At 38.9% G+C, this 23,325-nt stretch overlaps 1 protein-coding gene across 1 annotated transcript; it reads left to right on the forward strand.

The window, feature by feature from the left end:
* Positions 1 to 510: 510 nt before the first annotated feature.
* Positions 511 to 14,374, forward strand: LOC137255856 (required for meiotic nuclear division protein 1 homolog). The gene is made up of 12 exons (XM_067793435.1): positions 511 to 611; positions 2,915 to 3,324; positions 5,337 to 5,448; positions 6,124 to 6,196; positions 6,860 to 6,899; positions 7,502 to 7,602; positions 8,056 to 8,165; positions 8,619 to 8,683; positions 9,515 to 9,591; positions 10,126 to 10,246; positions 11,652 to 11,768; positions 12,608 to 14,374. The coding sequence occupies exons 2-12, from the start codon at positions 2,935 to 2,937 to the stop codon at positions 12,704 to 12,706; spliced, it is 1,305 nt and encodes a 434-aa protein (XP_067649536.1). The 5' UTR covers positions 511 to 611; positions 2,915 to 2,934; the 3' UTR covers positions 12,707 to 14,374.
* The last annotated feature ends 8,951 nt before the right edge of the window (positions 14,375 to 23,325 follow it).

The following is a 23,325-nucleotide window of genomic DNA, read 5'->3' on the forward strand; positions in this document are numbered from 1 at the left end:
AGAGAACATAGGTAAGAAAGATAAGGTATATCTTTATCGTCCAAACGGAAATTTACCCGAAAATTAACCGGCAATAAAGTGTGCCTTTGTTTGCATAGAGATATCTTGAAGACATGCCTACTTTCTAAAGCTATTTCTGGGATTCTACAATTTTATATTCACGCAAGGTTAATTGGTCTTGGACACAATGCTTGCACATGTATTAACTTTTTAATAAGGACAAAGCACTGCAAGGAACAAAGATCATGACATTCCAAAGTCCACAGCTTCTTAAAGTGAATATCGAAGCTTTACACGTTGTGGCAGTTACATTAATTACTAGCATGTCATTCTTGATACCTTTTTAAATACTCCAACTGACAGTTCATCGACACATGTGGGCAAAGGTATATACTGTGTTTGTGTATACTGTGCATACTTTGCCTAAAGAAAACAAGGCAAAAGCAAACTAAAAATAGCTTCGGGAGGAAACCTAAAATCTGTATTCATTTGTTTTACACTTCTAAAAATTGATGAACCAAGATGTCAGCTTACAGCAGACGATGCATGTTGTGATTGCAACATCTGCTCCTGTCTTTCTGGCAGCTTCTCGAACGTTGGGATCCACGCGGGTGAATTTAATTGGAAGGTTTCTGTTTATCTGTGTACACATTTCAGCTTTTACAGTTAAATCTCTTACCGACAAAGTCGACATGTCTTGCAATTCATGCAACCCCTGTCAATTAGCCAGTGTCACTCACCGCCACTTTCGCTATCAGGTGTCTAATAGTAAATAAGATTTCCGAAATTATCATGCAGTCAGTACTGGCCAAATACCACAGCAGCACTGCCGTATGTTTCACATGTTCGTTATCTTTGAATCAGTTGAGTCAATATGTTCGGATGGAAATACAGCCCAGAGTAATATTGATTCATGTGATGATGTGTACGAGGGGATATCAAAAAGTTTTGAGCCTCACCCTGAAAAAGCAAGATTTTGGAATTCATACTGCTTTATTTTTCAACATGGTCCCCTTCCAACTTCACACACTTCTCCCATCTGGTTTGCCAATTACTGATTCCTGATGTGAAGAACTCCACATCTTGGTCCCCTAAAAAAACCCTCAGCAGCAGCGATAAGCTCATCATCATCCAGAAATTTCTGGCCTTAGATGTGTTTTTTCAGTCAAGGAAAGAGGTGGAAGTCGCTAGGGGCTAGGTCTGGTGAATAGGGAGGGTAAGGTAAAATTTCGTACCCACACTCGCACGCAGTTGCTCCATTGCAGCTCGACTGGTGTGGACTTGTGCATTGTCCTGGTGAAGAAGAATCCATCGCTGGATCTTTCCTCACCACTTCTCTTTAATCGACTGGCGTACCTGATTCAGAAGGTTAGCATAGTACTCTCCATTCATTGTCGTACCATGAGGCAAGTAGTCGATGTGGATAACACCTCTACTGTCCCCAGAAATAGTTGCCATAACCTTCTTTAGGGACCTGGTCGATTTGAACTTTTTTGTCCTTCTAGAGGTGACATATTTCCATTCCATTGACTCCTGCTTGCTGTCAGGGTCATAATGATGAAGCCAGGTTTCATCACACATTACAGTTCTAAAGTTAAAATCTCCTGGGTTGGCATGGTAACGAGTCAGCATCGCGCCACTGATGTTGACCCGAAAAGCTTCATGTCATCAGAAATCATTCTTGAGACCCATCTTGCACACACCTTGGACATGTGGAGATTGGCATGGAGTATGCTGTGAATGGATCCATATGAGAGCCCGGTTGCATCTTCTTATTCGTGCAGGGTGATACAATGATTTCCCATCACTAGCTGATGCACAGTGTCAAAGTTTGCTTGGGCGGTACTGTTTGAGGGACGTCCTGGACGGGGGTCATCATCTAAGCTCTCTCTTCCTCGCTGAAACTCTTTTACCCAACTTTTGATGGTTGCAGCAGAAGGGGAAGACTCCTTGTAAACAGCAGTGAGTCGCTCTTCAATCTGCTTGGCCGTGTTGCCCTCCAGGACAAGAAACTTTATTACTGCTCTATATTCAACCTTGTCCATTTTTCACATTCACTAGAGGGTATATCTCTTCTACAAGGCACTGCCATTGAAGAAATGCATCCAGCTATGTGATCGTACCGGGAATATGTAGCTGGGACACTAATATGCGTTAGGTTCCCTGCCCATTACTATTTGTCAAGTTTAAATATGCAAGGCTCAAAACATTTTGATATCCCCTCGTATCTGGGCTGGGAGTGATCCCCCAAAATGGTATGGACATACCTTGTCTGGACTAGACAATCCAGTGATCAACAGCATGAGCATCGATTTACCCACCTGGGATATGATGACTTGTGCCAACCAAGATGGCCAACCTGATTAGCCCATTAGTTTACTCTTATGACGACTACATTTGGGTTGCTGAAGACCAGTTCAGCAAGGATCTTCACGACTATCTTGGTGATAAATCTGATGGTTTAACTTATATTTTAACCACACTGAGATGATGTAACAATTTCACAGTAGTCACTATTTTCCACACATAGCAGGCAACTCTTTAGGGCGTCATCTCCACTTCATGTGTTTGATCCAGTGAGTCACAAAATTCCAAAATAAATAGATTCCAATGGTTTCTACTTCGCAGAATGTATTAAAGTATCAACTACACAATGGCAAATTCAAAAGAACTTGGCTCAGTATCAACCATATTCTCAAGATTAGTAAATGAACAATGAGTTAAAGTTTTGTCTGTTCAAGTGCAGCAACTATTCATTATAATATTTGTGAATACATCCATTGTTATTTTTATAGTCAGAGTTTTAGATCAAAGTAAGTGATCAACAACATGTAATACAAGACTATGATAACAAATGAATCATTCCATGTGTCTATATATTGTTTATGAGTATATTGTGTGTGAGATATTTCAGTTTACAACACCAGACACAAGATGCTGTCACCAGTGTTTGGAAAAGGGACTCAATTATTAACCTTTGGAAGGATGTGCCCAAGGTGCTTGAGAGAATCTTGGAAGAGTATATCTTTCATGAGATACTGCTGCAATTCATCATCCAACAAGCTTTATCCACCCACATCCATTCACCAAATACAAGTGATCCATGTTTCTTCAAAGACCAGACTTCTTCAAAGTCTCCTTACAACTGGCAAGATTTCCAGAAAAACTCCACATCCTAATTTTTCCAATGGCATCTTACCGATGAGTCTGTCAACAAGCCTGACTCGTTCTTATGTTACAAGTGTGGGCATTCAAAAATCTGTAACTGGCCTGGTTGCCAAGAGACCAGCAAGAAAAAAAGTAACGCCTTCTAAAGAAGCCAAGGTAAATATGTTTATGGGTTTTGAACTTTTCTTGAGGTACAGTGAAGCCTTCCTAAACCACCACCCCATGGAACCCCCCTTAAAAATGCCAGTTTAGACAGTGTGTTCGATTACTCAGTGATGATCATTTTCCAACATGGCTGCAATTTACACTAGTCAATCACTAATCACTTTATCTTTATAATGCCTCTGATCTTTTGTAATTGTGCAACATATTAAAATAATTTGGATTAAGGGACCTTGATTGAACAGGCCATTTCCCATGCCAGTTTAGACAAGTGTTAATTACAATTAAAATTGCTGGTTGGGAGCAGAAAGTCACGGATCAGACAAGGCTGATTAGATAGGTGCTAGTGTTGACTGGTTTCACTGTATTGTTTTTTCACAACAAACCACATATTTTGACTGTTGTGTCTTCAAATCTTGGGAGTCAAGTATGTATAACTGATAAACATACGCAAGGATTAATCATTTAAGTGATATCTTGTCAAGTGAGGATGTGAACTTGATTCATGCTTTCAGCTGTAGTTTAGTTGGTTGTCGGTTTATGTTTTGTGGTGTGGTAAGCTTGTTAAATCTTTCACTCGTTTACTTCTCATGCATAAGGCACTGGTTCCATTCCCAACAGGAAACAATGTGTAAAGTACTGAAGCCCATTTCTGGTCATCCTTGATATCTCCAGGGAAAACATTCCGATGAATCTCCACTATGCCCTTGATGCATCTACAGCTAAGCCCGTTAAATTTATTACCTCCCTTGGCTTGCTTTTCATCCAATCAAGTGTATACGTTGGGAAGGTGAATAAACCAATCACAACTCACTATCACTTTTTAAATTATCTAACCAATGAAAACTGGCTACACAAATCATGCACATGTTCTCTGAAATAGGCAGAACAAGTCCAATCAATGTGTCTGAGTCACACTGTAAACAAACCTTCTCAGCTGCGACCACTACCATTGTTGACACTGGCAAGCTCAGTTGTAATGACGGCTTATGTGATTGGCTACTGTGAGAATACGGAGCCAGCAAAGAGAGGTAATACAATTTTTGGACCGAGCCGTAGATGCATCCAGGGTATGGTGGAGACTTATCGGAACATATACCCTGGAGATATCGAGGATGATTTCTGGTGTTCCCCAGTCTATGTAAATGTAGTCTCAGTACTTTTCGTTACACTCAACTGCTGAGTCTAACAAGACATAGCAGGAGGTCACATCAGGTAACCTTTGAGATTGACCAATCAGAACACAGCTTACCAAATAGCGAAAGTGGACATTTGCACATACCTTTTGAACCTCAGAAAGGTTTGTGCCCGAACAATTGTGAATGCTATTTTCCATATGATCACTACTGGGTAATGCACATGCAACACGCTACAATACAGTCAACAGTGAGTAAACAGTCGCTGAAAATAGCATTTTTGTCAATATTCAAGGATGTCAGCTTGCAGAAATTTTAGTGAATGGTAACCATGTCAAACGAAAGCCCTCAGCATATATACTACAGGTCAAATACCCATGTTTTATGCAGATTTTCGATGGGACCTCCTACTAGGTTTTGTTAAACTAAGTAGAGGAGTGTAATGAAAAGTACTGAGACTAAGTTTACTTAGACTGGGTGTTCCCTGATATTGTTACAAGCAGGGTACAATTGTACTCTGTCATTTCCATGAGGAAGGAGAGTCCAAAGTGCCTTATTTGTAAGTTGTTTTTTTTGTCTTAAGCATTGGTAATAAACAGTCTATTGAACAATCTCTGGATCATTTTATTTTCTCTTTTGTCCAGCACTGACGATTATGCAGGGGCACTGGGTTTTCTAGGATAATGAGTATCAACCTCAGAACAATTCTGGGATTAGAAGCCATTACATTGTCCAAAAGTTTACTGTGTGTTGTTTTATGAAAAAGATAATCACTCACATAAAGATATTTTTAAAATTAACCTAGTTTATAAACAACCTCATGATAATATTCACTCACAGAATTTTTTAATGTGATCATCTATGTTATAGGATGGCAGGATGATGGTGACAGCATATGCCATGGCTGAAGAGTTGAACTTAGGACAGCTGAGGAAAGCACTAGAAGCTCAGGGATTGTATGTCATACACGAGCTCCCTGTCGGTGAGACACCTTTAGAGATTCATATATTTACAACTCCCCTAAAACTGTTAATTAGCAATATTGATGCTTCTATCTCGATATTTGCTCCTGATAAACGTGATACGTGTTTAATCAGCATTCTGAAGTTGATGAGTAAATTACAAAGGGTATAATTATGGATAACAACCTCTTGCACAAATGCAATGTTCAGATGGAGATTCTTGCACTGAATCTAGCTTAAATTGCGAACAAAAGAGTCACCTAAATCTTTTTTCGAAGGATTGCTGAAGAGCCTCTTGAATTTGGATTATTATAACATATGTTATATTTGGGATTAAAGTACAGATTCTAGTACTTTTTGGCTTTAACGCCACCTGAGATTAGAACCCACATTGTCAAAGTCAGGTTCCTAATAGCAGCACACAAAATCAACGATCTAGCCCACTAGGCCACCACAGCTTCCACAAAAAAATGGACAGACAACTGGTAATCTTGCTCATTAGTTTGTTTATCCATCTGACAAGATTAGATTTATAATTGTTATGTGTGACCATTTTCTAAATAGCATTCTGTATTCTGAAGAAACATTACTCTCCAAAGAAGCAGCTTATGCACCAGTACAAAAATCATTTCATTTTCTCTATCTTCTCAACTTAGCTTCTGTTTTGATTACTGGCTTTTTCTTCTTGTCCAAAGATGTGACAGGAGGCCTATATGCAAAGGCCAAGTACAAAGTGGATGAAGAACTTAGAGAAATGTTTTTCTTCAAGTAAGTTTCCGTTTCTCCATTACTAGATCAATGACAAAAAAGTCTTGCAATTTAAGAAGAAGTTGCTATTATCTAACAAGTATATCCATTCAACATCACATACCAACTACAGGATCTGTAATCAAACAGATTTATGTCATGAAAAATGCTGTCAGCAGCCTATTCTAAGCTAGTTATGTTATTTTGTTAAGTGCCCAAACAAAACTGGAATAAGTTTATTCATTGTCATTGTTGTTTTTTATAAAAACCAGTTTGATTATTTTTACCCCGAGGATTATATTTGGGTGCACAGAACTGTAAGGGAACATTCCTACCCCCTTGCATTCAAAAAGTACAATGGACAATAGCCTCAATATTCATCAAGGTGTTTGCTCCTAATGCCAACTATTTCATTTTCAAAATGTGTGAAATGTTTCACTTGTGTACCCTGCCATATTCAGTGTCTTACCCTGCACAAACTTTCTAACCCTCCTTGTAAAATATGGCTTAAACTATACTGTTTACCATTGATATTTAAGCAGAATCATACCAATATTCTGTCTGTAGGATCACATGAAATGCATTATAAATTTATCAAAAGTTATTGAACTTAACCATGTAGGGTATTAAACCAGTGTGCTGAAGACTATGAAATGTGAGAAGTCAAAGTTTTGTTTTCTTCAGGGAAGGATCTGTGGTGTTTTGGAATACTCCAGAAGTTGAGGTAAGTAGTTGTATAATCACAGTAAATGATAATATCAGCCTTGGTAGAGACTCTTTAGTATCCCCTGTCAGGTCATACCAGGTCATGTTAGGTCATACCAGATCATGTCAGGGCATGTGAGGTCATGTCATATCAATAATATAACATGAATACACAATGCCTTTCAGAGGCCTCTTGGGCATTTGTCGTGAGACGTCATTTAATTTTATTACCAAATATCTCAGTTAAGACAGATGTAGAATTTTCATGCACCAGTTTGTATCATACTGTCAAGGTATGTGTGATGTCCAGCAAGTGTATCATTAGAGTACAGTTAGTTCGCATGAAATTGAGGGAACTACTGGGTCACAATACCCACTTGCACAAAGAGGATTGTAACACTCATACTTCAGCACAGACACTACATAACCTTAAGGCATTCTTAGAGATAAGATTTGTGCAATGGGAATCTGGAGTTTTCTTTTGTTGTCTTTGAATGAAGGGACATTGAGTCTTAAAGCTTTTATCCTGAAGTGGTGATAGGACACTATGACTGATGCCACCTGATTGGTTGTGGTCAGGTTTTCATGATATCTCTGTAAGACCTCATTGTACTGTTGCAGAGAAGTGAAGTATTGAAGTTTCTCAGGAGACACTGTGAGGCTCCCTACGACCGGAGTATTGTCATGCATGAAATGGAGGACATGCCGTTTATCATGACAAGGTTGGTAATGGACTAGTCATGTAGTTGGTCTTAGACACTTTCGATCAGTGACCACTGACCATTGAATGATCATGGTTCATCAGCTATGAACAAACTGCCTGTCAAAGAGAAAACTGTCTAGGAGCATTTGAGGACTTCAATTGAAAAGGACTTTAAAATGTTTAAATTTTTCCATAATTTGTTAGTTGTTTGTGTGTTTGACACTGCACTCACCAGTAGTCCTGCTATATGGTGACTGTCTGTAAATAATCGAGTCTGGACCAGACAATCCAGTGAACAACATCATGAGCATCAATCTACTCAATTTAGATATAGTGATGTGTCAACCAAGTCAGCTTGCTACACAGGTTGTTAATGGGATTTGAAACCTGAATGAGTCAGAATCCATGATTTAAGTTAAAATTGAGTAAGTTTGTAGATTCATGGTAGAAAAATATATTTATATTTTTTCAGCGAGACAACAAACCTGGTTGGTGACTTGATCAAGATACAGGAGAAGGAAGAAGAAGAGGGCCATCAGATTCTGGAGAAGTACACCTTCTCCAATGCCCTGTCACAAGCTGGTAAGAAGATGTCAGTCATATCACAACTGGTGCAACTCCACCTCTGCAAAACTGGTACCGTTATCGTCATTCCTTGTGTGGAGTTGTTTGCCTTTGTCCTGAAGTAAACATTGGATTTTTTAGCTCGAGTGTGTGAGTTTAGTTTTAGGCCGCTTTTGGCAGTATTCCAGTATTATCAGACCTCACACCAGAAATGAGCATTACACATGTGACAAGCAAACGTTTTAATTACTAGGCCACCCCACCTTGTGGGTTTGAATCCTAGTTTATGTTTCTAGGTTTGTCAGCACATTGTCCATGCTCATGGCTTTCACCAAAGTGGTAAACATGTGAGATCTGCATCACTTCGGATGTTCCTCAAGTCAGAGAAGTGGATAGTAAACTTAGGAGTTAGTTTCTGTTAGGCTGTGACTACTTCAAGTGGTATTAGTATTAGATATTCTGTTCCTCTAGTGAACCTGGGTGTGTGGGAGGCGACTCTGGAGAAGTTTGTGGACCTCATAGAGCCAGTCACAGAGGTGAGTCTTTCCCTGGCAACACTTACATCATTGATTTGACTTGTCCATTTCAGTATCTAATCTCCTAATAGTGAGATCTTCTACTACTTGTATATGGTACCTCTCTACCTTGCCATTGATTTAAAGAAAAAGCGAACAGACAAAACACATATATTCCTGCCATAAATTTTGACTGTAGATGCAATTGACACACATCCAAATAAACACCTGATGCAAGTGACATGGAGTATATAACAAGATATTGGTGCATACCTTACTTAATAGTATTTGGAACTGACTGTATAAGTTTTTCTCCCTCCTTCTTCATCTTCATTGATGAAGGCCTGATCAAGGCAACCAGCACTCTGCTTTTGTTAACATATGTCATTATCCCAAATAAGTAGATAAATGCTCTTGATGTTGATCAGTGGATTGTTTGCTCCAGACAAGATTATCAACAGACTGCCATTGTTTAGCTGGAATATTGCTGCAAGCATCATTTAACAAGAAACAAATGTTACTTACATTTTGTATTTTCATCAGACAGTATACATGTCACCATAACTTTAGTATCTCAGTTTTGCATGTAAGCATTACATGTTTATGACAACTGTTGGAAACTGCAACCTGAATGTTTTCAAGGTGTCAAATTCTTTTACACAATGAAAATTTCACATGTGTGCACAAATTAGATAATATAATTGTGTGCGTCCATGAAGACATCTTTGAATACATCTGAGAATACATACTTAAATATATTGCTATGTATCCATGGATACATTCATGAGTACACATGTGAATACATCCACTGATACTTCCAGTGAATCAATGAATGTAACATTTACATCACAGGACTTGAGGGATGGGAAAAAGATCCGCATGTCAAGACGTGAAGTCCTGCGAAGGACAGGAGAGCTGTTTTCTTTACGGTACCATTTATTCAAACTTAATTTTTTAAGTTCTCTAAACGTTGAAAATGAATCAAAAGATGACACTGTGGCTTAGGCACCATCCTTGATAATTCAATGTTTGATATTCCAATATTCCATAATGATAAATACCCAGCTACATTCACTAGCATTTTAAAACAATGCATCTAATATATGCCATATTCTTGTTGAAATGTCCAAGTCTAAGCATGAAAGGCAACATATCCTCATCAAGAGTGTAAAAGTGTAAAAACACAAACAAGAAAAATCAAAATCTTTACACAGTCACAAGAAGTCAGTAATTCTGAACACTACTTGTTGATTGTCATGACTTGTAAAATTTATATTTTTGAAAAACCAGACACATGGTAAAATGTCAGTGGTTTTCAGGTTACATGTCATTGTATTGCATTTGTAGACTTGATGTTATATACACACTGTAGTAAAATAGCTTGAATATTGCTCAGTGACAGATTAAAATAAAAGTACAATGTCCACAAGGATTTTTGCATTCAAGTTCATTGCTTTGTTCAGGCATGTGATAAATCTGAGTTCTGACCTGCTGGATACACCAGACTTCTACTGGGACAGGGACGCGCTAGAATCTTTGTACCAGAAGGCCTGCAACCACCTCAACATCAGCAGAAGAACCAGGGTAGGCACCCCCACATCTCCACCTACTGGCCCAGTCACTTTCCCACAGCCACTCCCACAGCCCCACCGACAGCCCCACTGCTGGCACAGTCACATTCCCACAGCCCCACCCTCAGCCCCATCGCTGGCACAGTCACATCTCTGAAGACCCACCCAGTTCATTCTCCAAGCACATGAAAATATGACCCTGATAAGTAGATCATTATGTACAGTAATTGTGTCCCTTGGGCAGGCAAGAGCCCACGATAGTGGGTTCGAATCCCAGTTTCCTCCTGTTCATGTTTCAATGTTCCTGGGTTTGTTGGCACTATGTCATGGATTTCACTAAATTGGTGAAAGTCACAGTCCTGGTCTCCTTTCATCCCACATTAATCGGGGATGGTCTTCGTTACGAACTGTATGAAGCTATCAGCCACAATGAAGAAAGTTTCCGCAGGGGTGACGGGCAGGTTGTGCCGTCTTAGGTGAGAGGTACGCTGGATGAACAAGTTACTGGTGTTTGCTCAAAATGTGTTACTGGCAGTCGTCCTGATGGTGGTACGACTTGTAGCAGATCTTGCATTGGAAGGCCGTATCTCCGTGATTAGTCCTGTTAAACCTCAATAATGCATCTTTGCACGAAAGCTTTGCGTTGCAGACGGTGCACATGTAGTGGGTGTCAGCCATAGTGAACGGTGGTGACTGGACCAACAACCGTGTCTAGTATAAACGAGTAGTAGTCTGATGTCATGGATTATGACGTCATAGACGTTCCGGTGTTGGCGGTCTTGGAGTGACGTCACAATATAGACACCTGGCTGGTATTGGACCTGACATTACAAAGATGAGTTTGAGGTCGCCCCAGATTTGTCCATGGATTTGTGGTTGAAAATTCTCAGAAAGAGACAAAAATTGGTATGAAAAATGGGGTAAATTTCAACCAACAATTTTATCATTGAAACCTTGCGGACTGAACGTGTGGAGCTCAAAAATCCACTTAAGTTCTGTGGGGGTCTCTGACCACCACTGAACTCCGACGCTCCACGGGTCTCAACGATAAAATTGTTGGTTGAAATTCACCCCATTTTTCATACGAATTGAAGACATTTTAGGGTCAGTTCAGTAGCCTAGTGGTTAAAGCTTTGACTTATCCTGGTTCTGATTCCCAGTCATCACCTTGACATGTCATTATGGGAGTATTGCGAAAAGCTGTGAGTGAGTGAGTTCGGGTTTAGTCGCTTTCACCAATATTCCAGCAATGTTATGTTGGGAACACCAGAAAGGGGCTTCACACATTGTACCCATGTAGGAAATTGAGCCGGGGTCTTCAGTGTGATGAAGTGGACAAATTAACCATTAGGCTACCACATAGCCCAAAAGCTTCATAGAACCATAGAACTATAATCAGACACTGTGTATGTTTGAAGGTGATGAATGAGAGACTGAGTCATCTGTGTGAGCTGATGGAGCTACTGAGCACTCACCTGAATGACACACACCACACACGGCTGGAGTGGATGATCATCATCCTCATCCTGGTGGAGGTAAGGATGTCCCAGTCATAGTAATTCTGTGATCAACCATTCTGGGTTTGTATATGTCATTCCTACCTATGCTTGTTATAGGAGGCAAATTAATAGATCATGACGTCACACTGGACTTGGTTGAATGTTTTCTTTGTGGCTTAGTGTCACACTTGTAAATGTGATGTCAGTCTGTAAACAATCAAGCCTTGACCAGACAATCCAGTGACAGACATCATTTATTATTGATCTACACAACTGGGGTATGATGGCATATATCAACCAAGTTGGTGATCCTGACCATGTCAACCCATTGGCTGCCTCTTGGGACAAGGATGGGTTGCTTTGGACTATTTGTGTTCAGTGCCGCAGGTTTAGTGCAAAGCAGGGGATACAGCATCAAGCCAGACCAATTTTATTTATTGTTTTACAGATTTTTAGAAGTTTAGACTCACTTAAAGCATTCACTATATGTTATGTAAACATATATGGTTACATCAAAGATGCATTTCTCTGGGGAATCAACAGCAAACTGTATGCAGATGCACAAGGATAATTCTTCAGACTGATGAAAGGCATGTGCAAATGTTGTGCACGTGAACTGCTGCATTTGGGTGTAAAGTTTTGTTAAGAATTTGCCAATGTCAACAATAATCTTTTCAACAATACAAATTGCTTTTACAATACATCATGTTAAACAGTTCATGTAAACAGCATGAAATATTTTGCAAAATTTGGTTTAGAACAGTTGATTTGAGTAAGTGGCTACATTTACACTCGTGAGTCTTTGTAGTGTTCAGGATCATACACCTCAAAGATCATTACTGCCACAGATCTGTATTTATGTCTCTTTGTTGCAGGTTGTGTTTGAGATTGTGCACTACATAGAGCGTTACCTGTCTGCTAAGGAACAATATCCACAGGACACCATTGTACAAGAAAGTCAACCATCTTCATGAACTGGGTGATGGATATGTTTTCTGTCATTACCCAGAGGTTAAACATAACAAAGTTCATAAGTCTGGTGCAGATATCATTTCAAGCACATGCCATTTAGTATATTGCTTATGTTATCCAGACCGCATTGTACATGACATGAATGCTTTTGTGAAGTAAGGTTAGAGCTATGTCACATTAAACATGGCTTCATAGCTGAAGATTTCTTGATGTGATTTAACTTATGACTAGAGCATTTTTCCGAGGGGAAGCAGGTTAAGCAAAACTGAAAAATAAATGTTTGACTGTTGCATATGTGTCATGCTGCTTTATTTAAGTCAATTCATGTATTACCTAGGCTCTTAATTCAAGAATTGTGACATATTTCTTAAAACATGCTAGGAAAATATTCTTGTGCTATAGAAAATAATATAGTGCACATTGATATGTAACATGGAATAATGATATATTTATGTAATGTATTTAGTGTATGTGACCCATGTTTGAAGATGGGCCTGTTTTTCTTGATCTGTAACAACACCTTAAACTTTGGTAAGGAAATAGTCATGTTTCATAGGGTAGAAGTAGGGTTGAGTAGATGGTGCTATATTATATATTATGTAGTATATTTACATATTTCTATGACTGTGCTCTCCCAATATTAATTACCAACATGTAGTGTTTAAATTTGTTACATTTATTTGAAAAAGTTGAACTGTGACGTTTTTTCCTGGCTGCCTTTGTAGAAAGCAACCTTAGCACTACAGTCGTAAGTCTATGTTAAGGTATAGGAGTTTTGATCCCCTTGCACTAAGATCGTTTGTATAACAGCCACCTGAACACCGTCAGCATGCTTGTGATAATTTTTGGGTTACTTTTCTTATGCTGTGTAATATTTTTATGACCTTGCAAGTAATCTCAATGTCAATCCTTCAATCCCATCCCTTTCACGTGATGTCACACAGTGTCTGATCTCCCTAAATGTGCACTGTTGGGTGCGAAGAGTTCTCTGATGGATGACCATGATTCGTAGCTTGACCCCTGAGAGTTTCTAGGACTTCAGTCCTACCTCACAATAAAGCACATGTGATACAGATATGGTCTCACATCAGGCAAGTGAGTTTGTTCAAACATGCCTCTGTTCACCCAGCAGAAAATGGGTACCTGGTGGGATAAGACTTGTGACTATATCCTCCTAGTGCATTACAGGCAGCTTGGGTTATCCAGGAAGACATGAGACTGCCCCAATATGTTCTTTAAGCATGCATTGTGGTGTATGGAATTTGACGCTATAGAAGTACACAATATTATTATCAATTATTGAGCTGACTTTCTACATTGCTGTGTCTAATGTCCCTAGATGTGTAAATGATATACCACTGTTTGTGCCTTGAGATGTGAGTTATGGCTGCTGTGTATTGCTGTGTCTAAATTCAGTCACAGCCATCATGTATCATCAGCAACATATAGGAAATATTCATAACGTGTTTGTTTGCGTTTCTGTTGAAAGTGGCTCAAATACGAATCAGAGTAGGTATACTATGTATATTCAGATGCGGTAAGATTTAGATCTGCATGTGAAAGAGGTATTCTGGATATGTTCAACCTGTTGTAATTTATATATCTTTTCCACATCCGATGTCTGAAGCAGCGGCCTGGGAATATTTGAGTAATAAATTCACCCAGTTACACCCTGGCATATGTACTAAGATTTCTTAGACAAAGTTAAAAAGCACCAAATCTGCACACTTTAGAATCAACCATCTTTTAAATCATGAGTTAGTAAAATAACTGCATAGCTTACAGTGAGTGAGTGAGTTAATATTTATCGTCGCATCGGCGGTATTGCAGCCATATCGTGCATAGCTTACAGTATTGATAAGAGTGTGATTTGTTTTGTTTTGTTTTGTTCGTCTGTTGTTTAACTCGCCACTCTGCTATTCAAGCTATATGACAGCGGTCTTTAAATAATCAAGTCTGAACCAGACAATCAGTATGAGCATCGATCTGCGCAAATGGGATACAATGACAGTTGCCATTGTCACAAGCCTTTCCACCAAATCCCATGAGATCAGGTCTTATGACAAGCATGGGTTGGAAAATCAGTTTTGTAGATCAAGATAATGATTTCATTTTCGGGCAGGCCGCTCTCATGAGGGCTCAGACGGTATGAAACACACTGAGACCAGACGAATGGATGACAACACCATACAATACAAAGAAATGGCGCAAAGGGTTAGTATTAAAACTTGTAATATACAGTCATGAATGCTAATGCTTTTGTAGTCAAAACTGCCAAAGAAAAGTTGAAAGGGGCAATAGAAAGTCAACATTGCAGTAGATTCAAGTAAAAAAGGATGGAGATAAAATTCAAATAAGAACTCACAGACTAATTAATATATACTTACTTTGTTTTATTATCAGTATCTAGTATTTAGTATCAGTATGTGGTAATAATGTATAGTGTGATAATCATACATTCATTTGTTTGATCAAATATTCATAGGTAGTTCAAATTCGATAATTCACACGTGACATCACTCCACATATAATGACGCCACACATCATCAGGCAAGTTGTTAATCTTCTGATTTTCTGAACAATCTCGTACCAGGTAGCTATAGAGTATTTGACAAACCAGTTCATTTCTAAAATCGGTTTGATCAAATATTCTGAAAAAGGGTGTTAAGCTTAAATCCCCGAGTATTTTGGTTTCTCTGTATACCTATCAGTCACGAGACCATTCACAACTGATTAAACACGTTAATCTTGATTAGATCGCCGACAAGTGTGATTGTCACTACTGCCTCTGTCAAAACCTCTTGTCATCATTAAATACGCAATTGTTTGGTTGACTATATTCATAACAGACCGCCACCATGTACCTGGAATAATGCTAAGAACCACGTGAAACTAAACTCTCTCTCTCACTCACTCACTCACTAAGACACTGTAGCTGCGTTAATTTGATATTCCGAGTAAGTAACATTTTAAATATTGGTTTGATTTATATGCTAACTGTGATACTCAACATGTACTCAACATGCAGTTTTACCGTCCTTTGTCTACAGGCATTTAACTTTAGTCAACATATTCACATCGATATATGACTGCAATGCTGCCCATGCGATGTAAACCTTTAACTCACCGATTCTTTGCTCGGCTGTTGATGTATGCTGGAAATGAAATTTCTAATAATATCCCCTAAGAGATGAATACAGCATTAGTGTTGTATCGATATAATGTTAAAATCGTAACCTGCTAAATACCTCGGATGTATTTAACTTCTGAGTGAGTTTAGTTGCACGCGGCCTTTAGCAATATTCCAGCATTATCAGAACACCAGGTATGGGCTTCACACATTGCTCCCATGCGAGGAATCCAACTTGACATTTCGTCGTGACGAACGAACGCTTTAACCAATAATTTACCCCACCACTTTTTAAGAAGATGTATTATATGGACGAGTAATTTAAACATATGTGTCAAATTCTATCCTTATTTTTATACGTTCTGTCAGGCTGTCACACAGATGAAAAAAGTTCCACTTCACATCCCACAGTTCTTTCATTCTTTTGAGTTCACTGAACATGTTTTCTTCACCTGAACTTTTGTTGGAACTTATGGCTCAAATCGACATGGACCTGCATCGGATATCATTTTTAAACGTTCTCCACGTCAGTTTGTTTGTATCTTTATGACAGTTTGTTATTGGAGTCATCAGTCTATTCTTGTCTCAAAAGGCCCCTACAATTCAATAGCGAATAGTCCTTGTGTGATGTTCCAAAACGGTATACTCAATAGAAGAATGGCATCGAAATGATGTTGATAAGCAAAGTTTGCACGTGACTGCACAATCGATATTCTAAATGAAATCCTAAAGGTCACAGGCTATTTGTTAACATTCGTTTTTAATAGCATTCATTGTAGTTAGACATTTGTTATGGTTACACAACACCAAATGCTTACTTTTATAGTAATCTTATAGTGTTTACGTACAGGCTGTTAACAGCCATTCCATGTACTCATGGGTACAGTAAGGCCTTTAAACTGCAATAAAACACAACTTCCAGCACACTCGTCCATTACATTTTTATGTGAGGCACATCATAAGGAATGTAGATCGTAAGAAACTATTTCTGTCTTCAAATTCTTCCCTTCCACATGCACTAGTCAGATTCGTCTGAGAATTGTTCTGTTTTTTCACTTATCCATTGGCTTGAGGCCATTATTGTGTGCTGATATTGTATTTAATTCCGTTATGTTCAAGACAGTCCTCTTCTCCAACTGATGATCTGTGATGAGTTCAAATGAGTGAGTGAGTGAGTTAATATTTACCGTCACATCGACAATATTACAGCCATATCGTGACGAGAACAATTCTTTTATGACGAGAACAATTCACTTAAGAAAATGAAAACATCTGGAAGAGTAAAACCTGTCGAAAATGGACAGTAAAATTGCCAGACTATCACAGGTATGTACATAAAACTAGCATATACAACTAAAACACTGTAATGAGAGAACACAATACAATATAAAACACCCAACAACTGAGGGTAGATCACCATACTAGGAACCGTGGGGACTAACAGTACTTTTGCTACCTGCATGGAGCCTAGCCGGATTTACACCAGCCCTTCAACCGTTGGCGATTGAACGACAATTTAGCCAAAATTTAAAATAACAAAAATACTACGATTAAAAACTTGGTACGTGAAAATGTTACTTTGAAAGGTCTGGGACTTACGTACCCTCTCAGGGGGACAATAATTTTACAATACTTTAACCCCACTTTGAAGGCACGGCCACAAACAATCGCACTTGCTAATTTAGACTACCATTAATGAAATAACAGTTTCCTATTTACAAAACATATTATTCAAAATTTATACATCAGTCCTATGTCTTTTAAACAACCATTTATTAAATGATAATTTATTTTATTAAAAAGATCCTTAATTGATTTGACACGGAAATATTTATCCCTTGTGATGGCAAAATCAATACAGTCAAGCAAGACAATGCTTGACCGTGATTTCCTCATCACAAAGGATACAAACCGGAGGATCTTCGCCTTTTAACACATACTTATGAGTGTATCTTGCATGACCAATCCGACATCGTCGCATACTGACCTCTTTAAATCTGGACTGACAACCCAAGTAAGTATAACCGATAGCTGGCTTAATTAGGTGTAATTTATTGATACCTACTTGGGTGTCCCACTTCTTGGTCATGGATATAAGATCTAATAACAGCTTTATAATCAGAGTATGCAATCAGAAGTGCTGTTTTAGATTTGGTGAGTGCTGCCTTTGCAACAAGGTCAGCCATTGTGTTACCAGAGATTCCAAAATGATTGGGTAACCAACAAAAGAGGATGTCGTATTGGCCAGTAGTAAGATTATTATACAATTCAGCAATATCAGTTAAAAGTAGATGTTGAGAAGATACATTTTTAATAGCCTGGATGCATGAAAGAGAGTCTGAATAAATGATATATTGTTCATAATTAAGGTGTGTTTAATATAGTTTAGGGCTGTTAATATGGCATGTGCTTCTGCTGTGAAAATGGAACTGCTGTCTGGTAATCTGGAAGATATTGTTCTGGATCCAATGACAGTGACACAATTATATAATTATATAAATTCCCACACGGGTTATTGAAGACACAATCATATGCAGGGTTGGACTTGTTTGAATACAGTTTAGTGAGTTACTGCAAAGATAATTTAATACGGCAGTGATCAAGTGAAGGTTCATCTGCTTCAACGTATAGACGTTCAACAGGAGAAGTTCGGAAAGATCCGAGACAAAGTCTTAGACGTTGGTGATGGATCGAATCAAGTATCTTGAGGTTGCTTTCACAGGCTCCACCATAGACAATGGAGCCGTAATCCAGTTTAGACCGGATGAGTGACCTGTATAAATGTTGGAGAGGTGATTGGTCCTCAATTGGTTTCAATTTGAAACGACTTTCAAACAAATCAAACGCCTTCAGGCATTTGGTTTTCAGGTATTTAATATGTGGCAGAAAGGTTAAGTGTGAGTCAAAGGTGAGACCAAGGAACCTAGCTTGACCATTCAAATATGAGTCAGGGTCTGTATGAGGTTTATATTTGCGGCAGAAGTGAATTCAGTTTGTTTTAGATTGAGAAAATTTAAACCCAATGTCAAGGCACCATTTATGAATTTTGTTCAGACAGATTTGTCACTGTCTCTCAGTAGTTCGCATATTTTTGCCACGACAAGACTATGTATTTTAATGCTAAATAAAGTGACAGACAAAATACTGCTTTGTGGGAGTAAAAACTCAGATATAAACTCAGGCAAAGGGCCCCGTAAACCCAAATCATGTAAATCTTTTAAAATGCCGTGCTTCCATGTTGTGTCATAGGCTTTTTCTAATTAAAAGTATATCGACATTAATCCTTGTTAAGAAGGGCATTTTAACAAATGACTCCAATCGGACTAAATGGTCAATGGTACTGCGATTTTAACGAAAACCACATTGAATATTTGTGATTCTAGGTACCAAGTTAATCTGTTATTGACCATGCGTTCCATGGTTTTGCAAACGCAGCTTGTCAAGGAAATGGGTCTGTAGTTGGATGGATCTGTATGATCCTATCCAGGTTTAGGTATGGGCACAACTATAGCATCACGCCAAGAGGAAGGAAAGATGTCCAAATTATGAGATGTCCAAATTTCATCGAAAATATTCAATAGTGTCTCTAAACAGGAGTTAGGTAAGTGTTTCTGGAGTAATTGTATGTTATCAGCTCCTGTTGCAGTATCGTGAGCTTGTTCAAGGGCAGTATCAAGCTTATGGATGGAACATATTTCGTTATAGTCGCCTACTGTGCGCAGACGGGCTGTGGCAAGACCGTTTTCATATTGGATTTGTTGGAGGGGTACTATAATTACTATTTTCTAAAAATAAAAAACAGATTACTATATTATAAAATGGAGTGCGATGAATTGTTGAAACAGATGTTAGTTGCTGAGGAACAAAAGGACAACACAAGCGAGACAGACTGATAACACTAGTTGTGGGTGGTAGGGCAAAACGATATCTAGGCGAAAATATAACTGCTGATAAAATTCAGAAAATGTCAAATGCGGAAAGAAATGAATTATACGTTAGGTAAGAGACACAACTCAGGGCTGAGATGACAAAAGTCATAGGTTTTACTATTACCCGGAGTTACACCGGCTAAGCGTCGCACTTTTTACCAATCCCACCAGAACGTCGACTTAGAGATTATTTGTGGGAGGACTTAGAGAAGGACCTGTTCACCAATAATGCCTTGAGCTATATCAGTTGTGCTTTATATCACAAATACGGTATGTATCTAGTCCCGATGACGGCAGCGATCATCATGGCAAAGCATTGTAAATTTAATAAAACAAATAATATTATACAAGATAGATGCTGCCCAGGAAGAGATAACCAAGGAGAAAACACCGGAGCTGTCAGGGTTACCCCAACACCCCCGGTGTGCGGACAGCCAGCTGCACGCCCAAGAGCCAGTGACGTATGTCACCAATAAGAAGAACCAAAAAAGAGCTGATGCTGGTAAAAGAACGTCTTAGCACACAAACAATAATTACATGCGGAGGTACCAGACATGGGTGACCGTAGGTCGTGTAGTAGCCGCTGTTTTCTTATATAATGTTATTGAAACCAAAGTGGGAGCCTTACCCCCAACCACAGCCACCAACCCAGGAGATCGACCCTCATATCATGTTATAATCAAAATTACATTTTCATCAACATATTATGTCTGAGGGAAAAACGTACCATACCACATATAAGTGGTTTCCAGATTAGCAGTAAAACAACCAACTATAAAACTCGACTTCGACCTGCAAGATAGTTTTATGCTTACTATAAACATTGGTATGGCGATGGCCACCAAGGACGTTCTGTTAAAACAAGGTATTATATCTGAAAGTATTTTAAAGTAATGTATATAATATGGCCATGATAGTAATGATGGTTGGTGGAGCTCTTGTGAATGCCCTAGAATTTTCCGGGAGTAATTTTCTTTTTTCTCAATTAAGAGAGTCAAACGTGGCTGAAGTAGAAGTGGAACAAAAATGACACAATATAGCTGTAGAAAAACTACAGGCCACACAGGCTGAATACGCTCTGAGACAAATGAAGAGACTAGATTTTATCAATCATCAACTCCAACGCGAAATCATTCCGTTAGAACTTTCAAGGACGTCGATGAAGCTATGAAAGAATACTACGTCTTAACCGGTAAACAACTGGAACCATTAGGTAATGCACCAACGATGTCTCAGTATTACACTCCTTCAGAGCTTCAGAAAGATTGGGAGTTGGTCTTTGTGGCACTTGGTTTTGCAGCGACAGAGTTAATTGTTAAGCAATTAGACTGATTACACAAATTATTATTATACCTAAAAAAATGAGAACAGTATCGTATATTTGCAATGGGTACTTATGGGGAAAACTGAAATTTGTGGTAAAAAGGGCCACAATGAGGGTTATTGTTGTTTTCACCGTAAAGGTTATACTAACTATATGTGGTCGGCGAATGGTATAGGAGTGAAAGGTCATTACCACTTATGTAAAGCCCATGGCGCGGATAAAAAACGATTTCAGCTTATTTACGAGAAACAAAAACAAACTACATCCGCGAAGTTAAACGCTTGTTAAAGATCAAGGTATGATTTGTAGTTCCTCACGTATGAGCCCTCTACGTGGCCCATTTTCCAAAAAGTATAGGTTAGATTCCCCATTTTTAATATCCACTCCATGGATATTGTACGTTTTCATAGACCAGACAGGATCTGTTGCACGTTTACGGGTGTCTCCCTCGTATTCACCTGGTTGATGTAAACATCTAACAATCTCGCGATCTGGAATTTTTTTTCTTTTTTACAATGGGGTGCTGCTGCCTCTGATACAACGAATTTCATATGTATTGTTTCGACTGGTCTCATATCGAGTAGACCACCTGAGGAAGTCGTACTACCCATTCAGTGTTTCGGGGTTGGGGGGGTGGGGGGTGTGCTAATTCTAAATCACGTGAATATTGGAGTGCAAACAAACATTCGCCTATGGAGTGATCGAATCTCTCGACTATAGCTTGACTTCAATGTTCTCCGGCCGCACCAAGCCTTAACTTGACATTGTGTTTGGTGAGCAGTTGTGACACAAGGAATTCACGACCTGGAATGACCTGGATTGACTTGCAGCTCCGAGGGCCACGTCTGCTGCGGACTGCATTTGCATATGCGTTCGAGTCTGCGGGCTGCTTGAGTCCCATCCTTCAGTCAAGGGTTCGGCTTCCTTGTATCAGCTGGCTATGTCTGAGAAGTCTTATTTAAAGTCAACCCGTATATCTTATGATGTGTTCATCTGGTGTTTGAATGTTTTCTTCTCGAATAGGACGTGTTTGTAGAGGGTATACTTGATATGTCGTTTCAACATGTTCTTTTTCATACCTTTAGCCTTTCTTATTTCAGCGTCGTCTGCTTTTTGATAGCATATATCTTATGTCTCAATCCAATGTATTTGGTGATTGTATGCCCGCACATTCATCCATCATCTTACCTAGCATCTTTTTGTTGACTTGGCTATGCATGGAGTGGTCTCCCTGGTAATCACTGGCGTCGTATAGATGTAGATTTGTTTTCATATCCTCGTACACGTCCTCGGTTCACCATCAGTAGGGAAGCCGTATCCGTGTACAACATTTCACACCTGCCACCGTACTGCTTCTTGAGCTCGTTGTGGTAAAAGTCATACATCAGGTAACCTCACGTTAAATTCTCCATCGTTTCGCCAAATACGGAGTTGTTCATTACTTTGTACAGGTTTTTTTCTCGAAGTTGTTGGTGGCCAGCTTTCTCAGGTCCGTGTTCATCCTGATGTATGGTTCCATCCAGCGGCTTTGATCGCACTATGAACTTAAGTCAGCTTCATACCCAGCGACAGATACAGCTGCAAATTACGATAGTGAATGATATACTTTGTTTTGTTCATCAAATTCGGTACCAGTTTTTCAACATTTGTCAGCGGCCCATACATCAAGTGTATTTGGTACTCGGACATCAAGTCTTGGTTAACCCTCAAACGTGTGGGGGTAGCTGTTTTGCAATGTGTGCAATTCCTCTGGATATTCTAAGTCCACTTCGAGTATATAACCTGTTGGGGATACATCCACACCTCCAGTGTTTATTACAGATTGAAAATTACACTATTATATTGCAGCCATATCATGAAAGTAATTATGAAAATATAAATGAATTAAAAGCACATACATTGTAAAACCCTGTCAACGAAGGACAGTAAAACTAACTAGGATCTCACAGAGTAGAATGTGAAAGTAGTGAATAGACCTAAAACATTGTATCTATAGAGGACAGTACAATATAAAAATGAGCTACATGTTGCCAACAACTGAAGGTAGACTTACAGTACATTTGCTTCCTGCATGGACCCTAGTTGGATTTACATCATCCCTTCAGCTGTTAGCAATTTAGACAAATCTAGCCATAAAGTAAAAACACACCTATTCTACGATTAAAAAGCTGGAAAACTTAAATTTACTTCAAATGCTTTTGGACTTATGTACCCTCTCAGGAGGACAATCATTTTACG

This window comes from Haliotis asinina, chromosome 1 (genome assembly GCF_037392515.1).
Source record: "Haliotis asinina isolate JCU_RB_2024 chromosome 1, JCU_Hal_asi_v2, whole genome shotgun sequence".
NCBI classification, from domain to species: Eukaryota; Metazoa; Mollusca; class Gastropoda; order Lepetellida; family Haliotidae; genus Haliotis; species Haliotis asinina.

Coding starts and splice junctions, on each gene's coding strand:
- LOC137255856 (XM_067793435.1), top strand. CDS start 2,935: ATGCTGTCACCAGTGTTTGGAAAAGGGACTCAATTATTAACCTTTGGA. Junction 8,166..8,618: donor CAATGCCCTGTCACAAGCTG/GTAAGAAGATGT, acceptor CTGTTCCTCTAG/TGAACCTGGGTGTGTGGGAG. Junction 9,592..10,125: donor GGAGAGCTGTTTTCTTTACG/GTACCATTTATT, acceptor TGCTTTGTTCAG/GCATGTGATAAATCTGAGTT.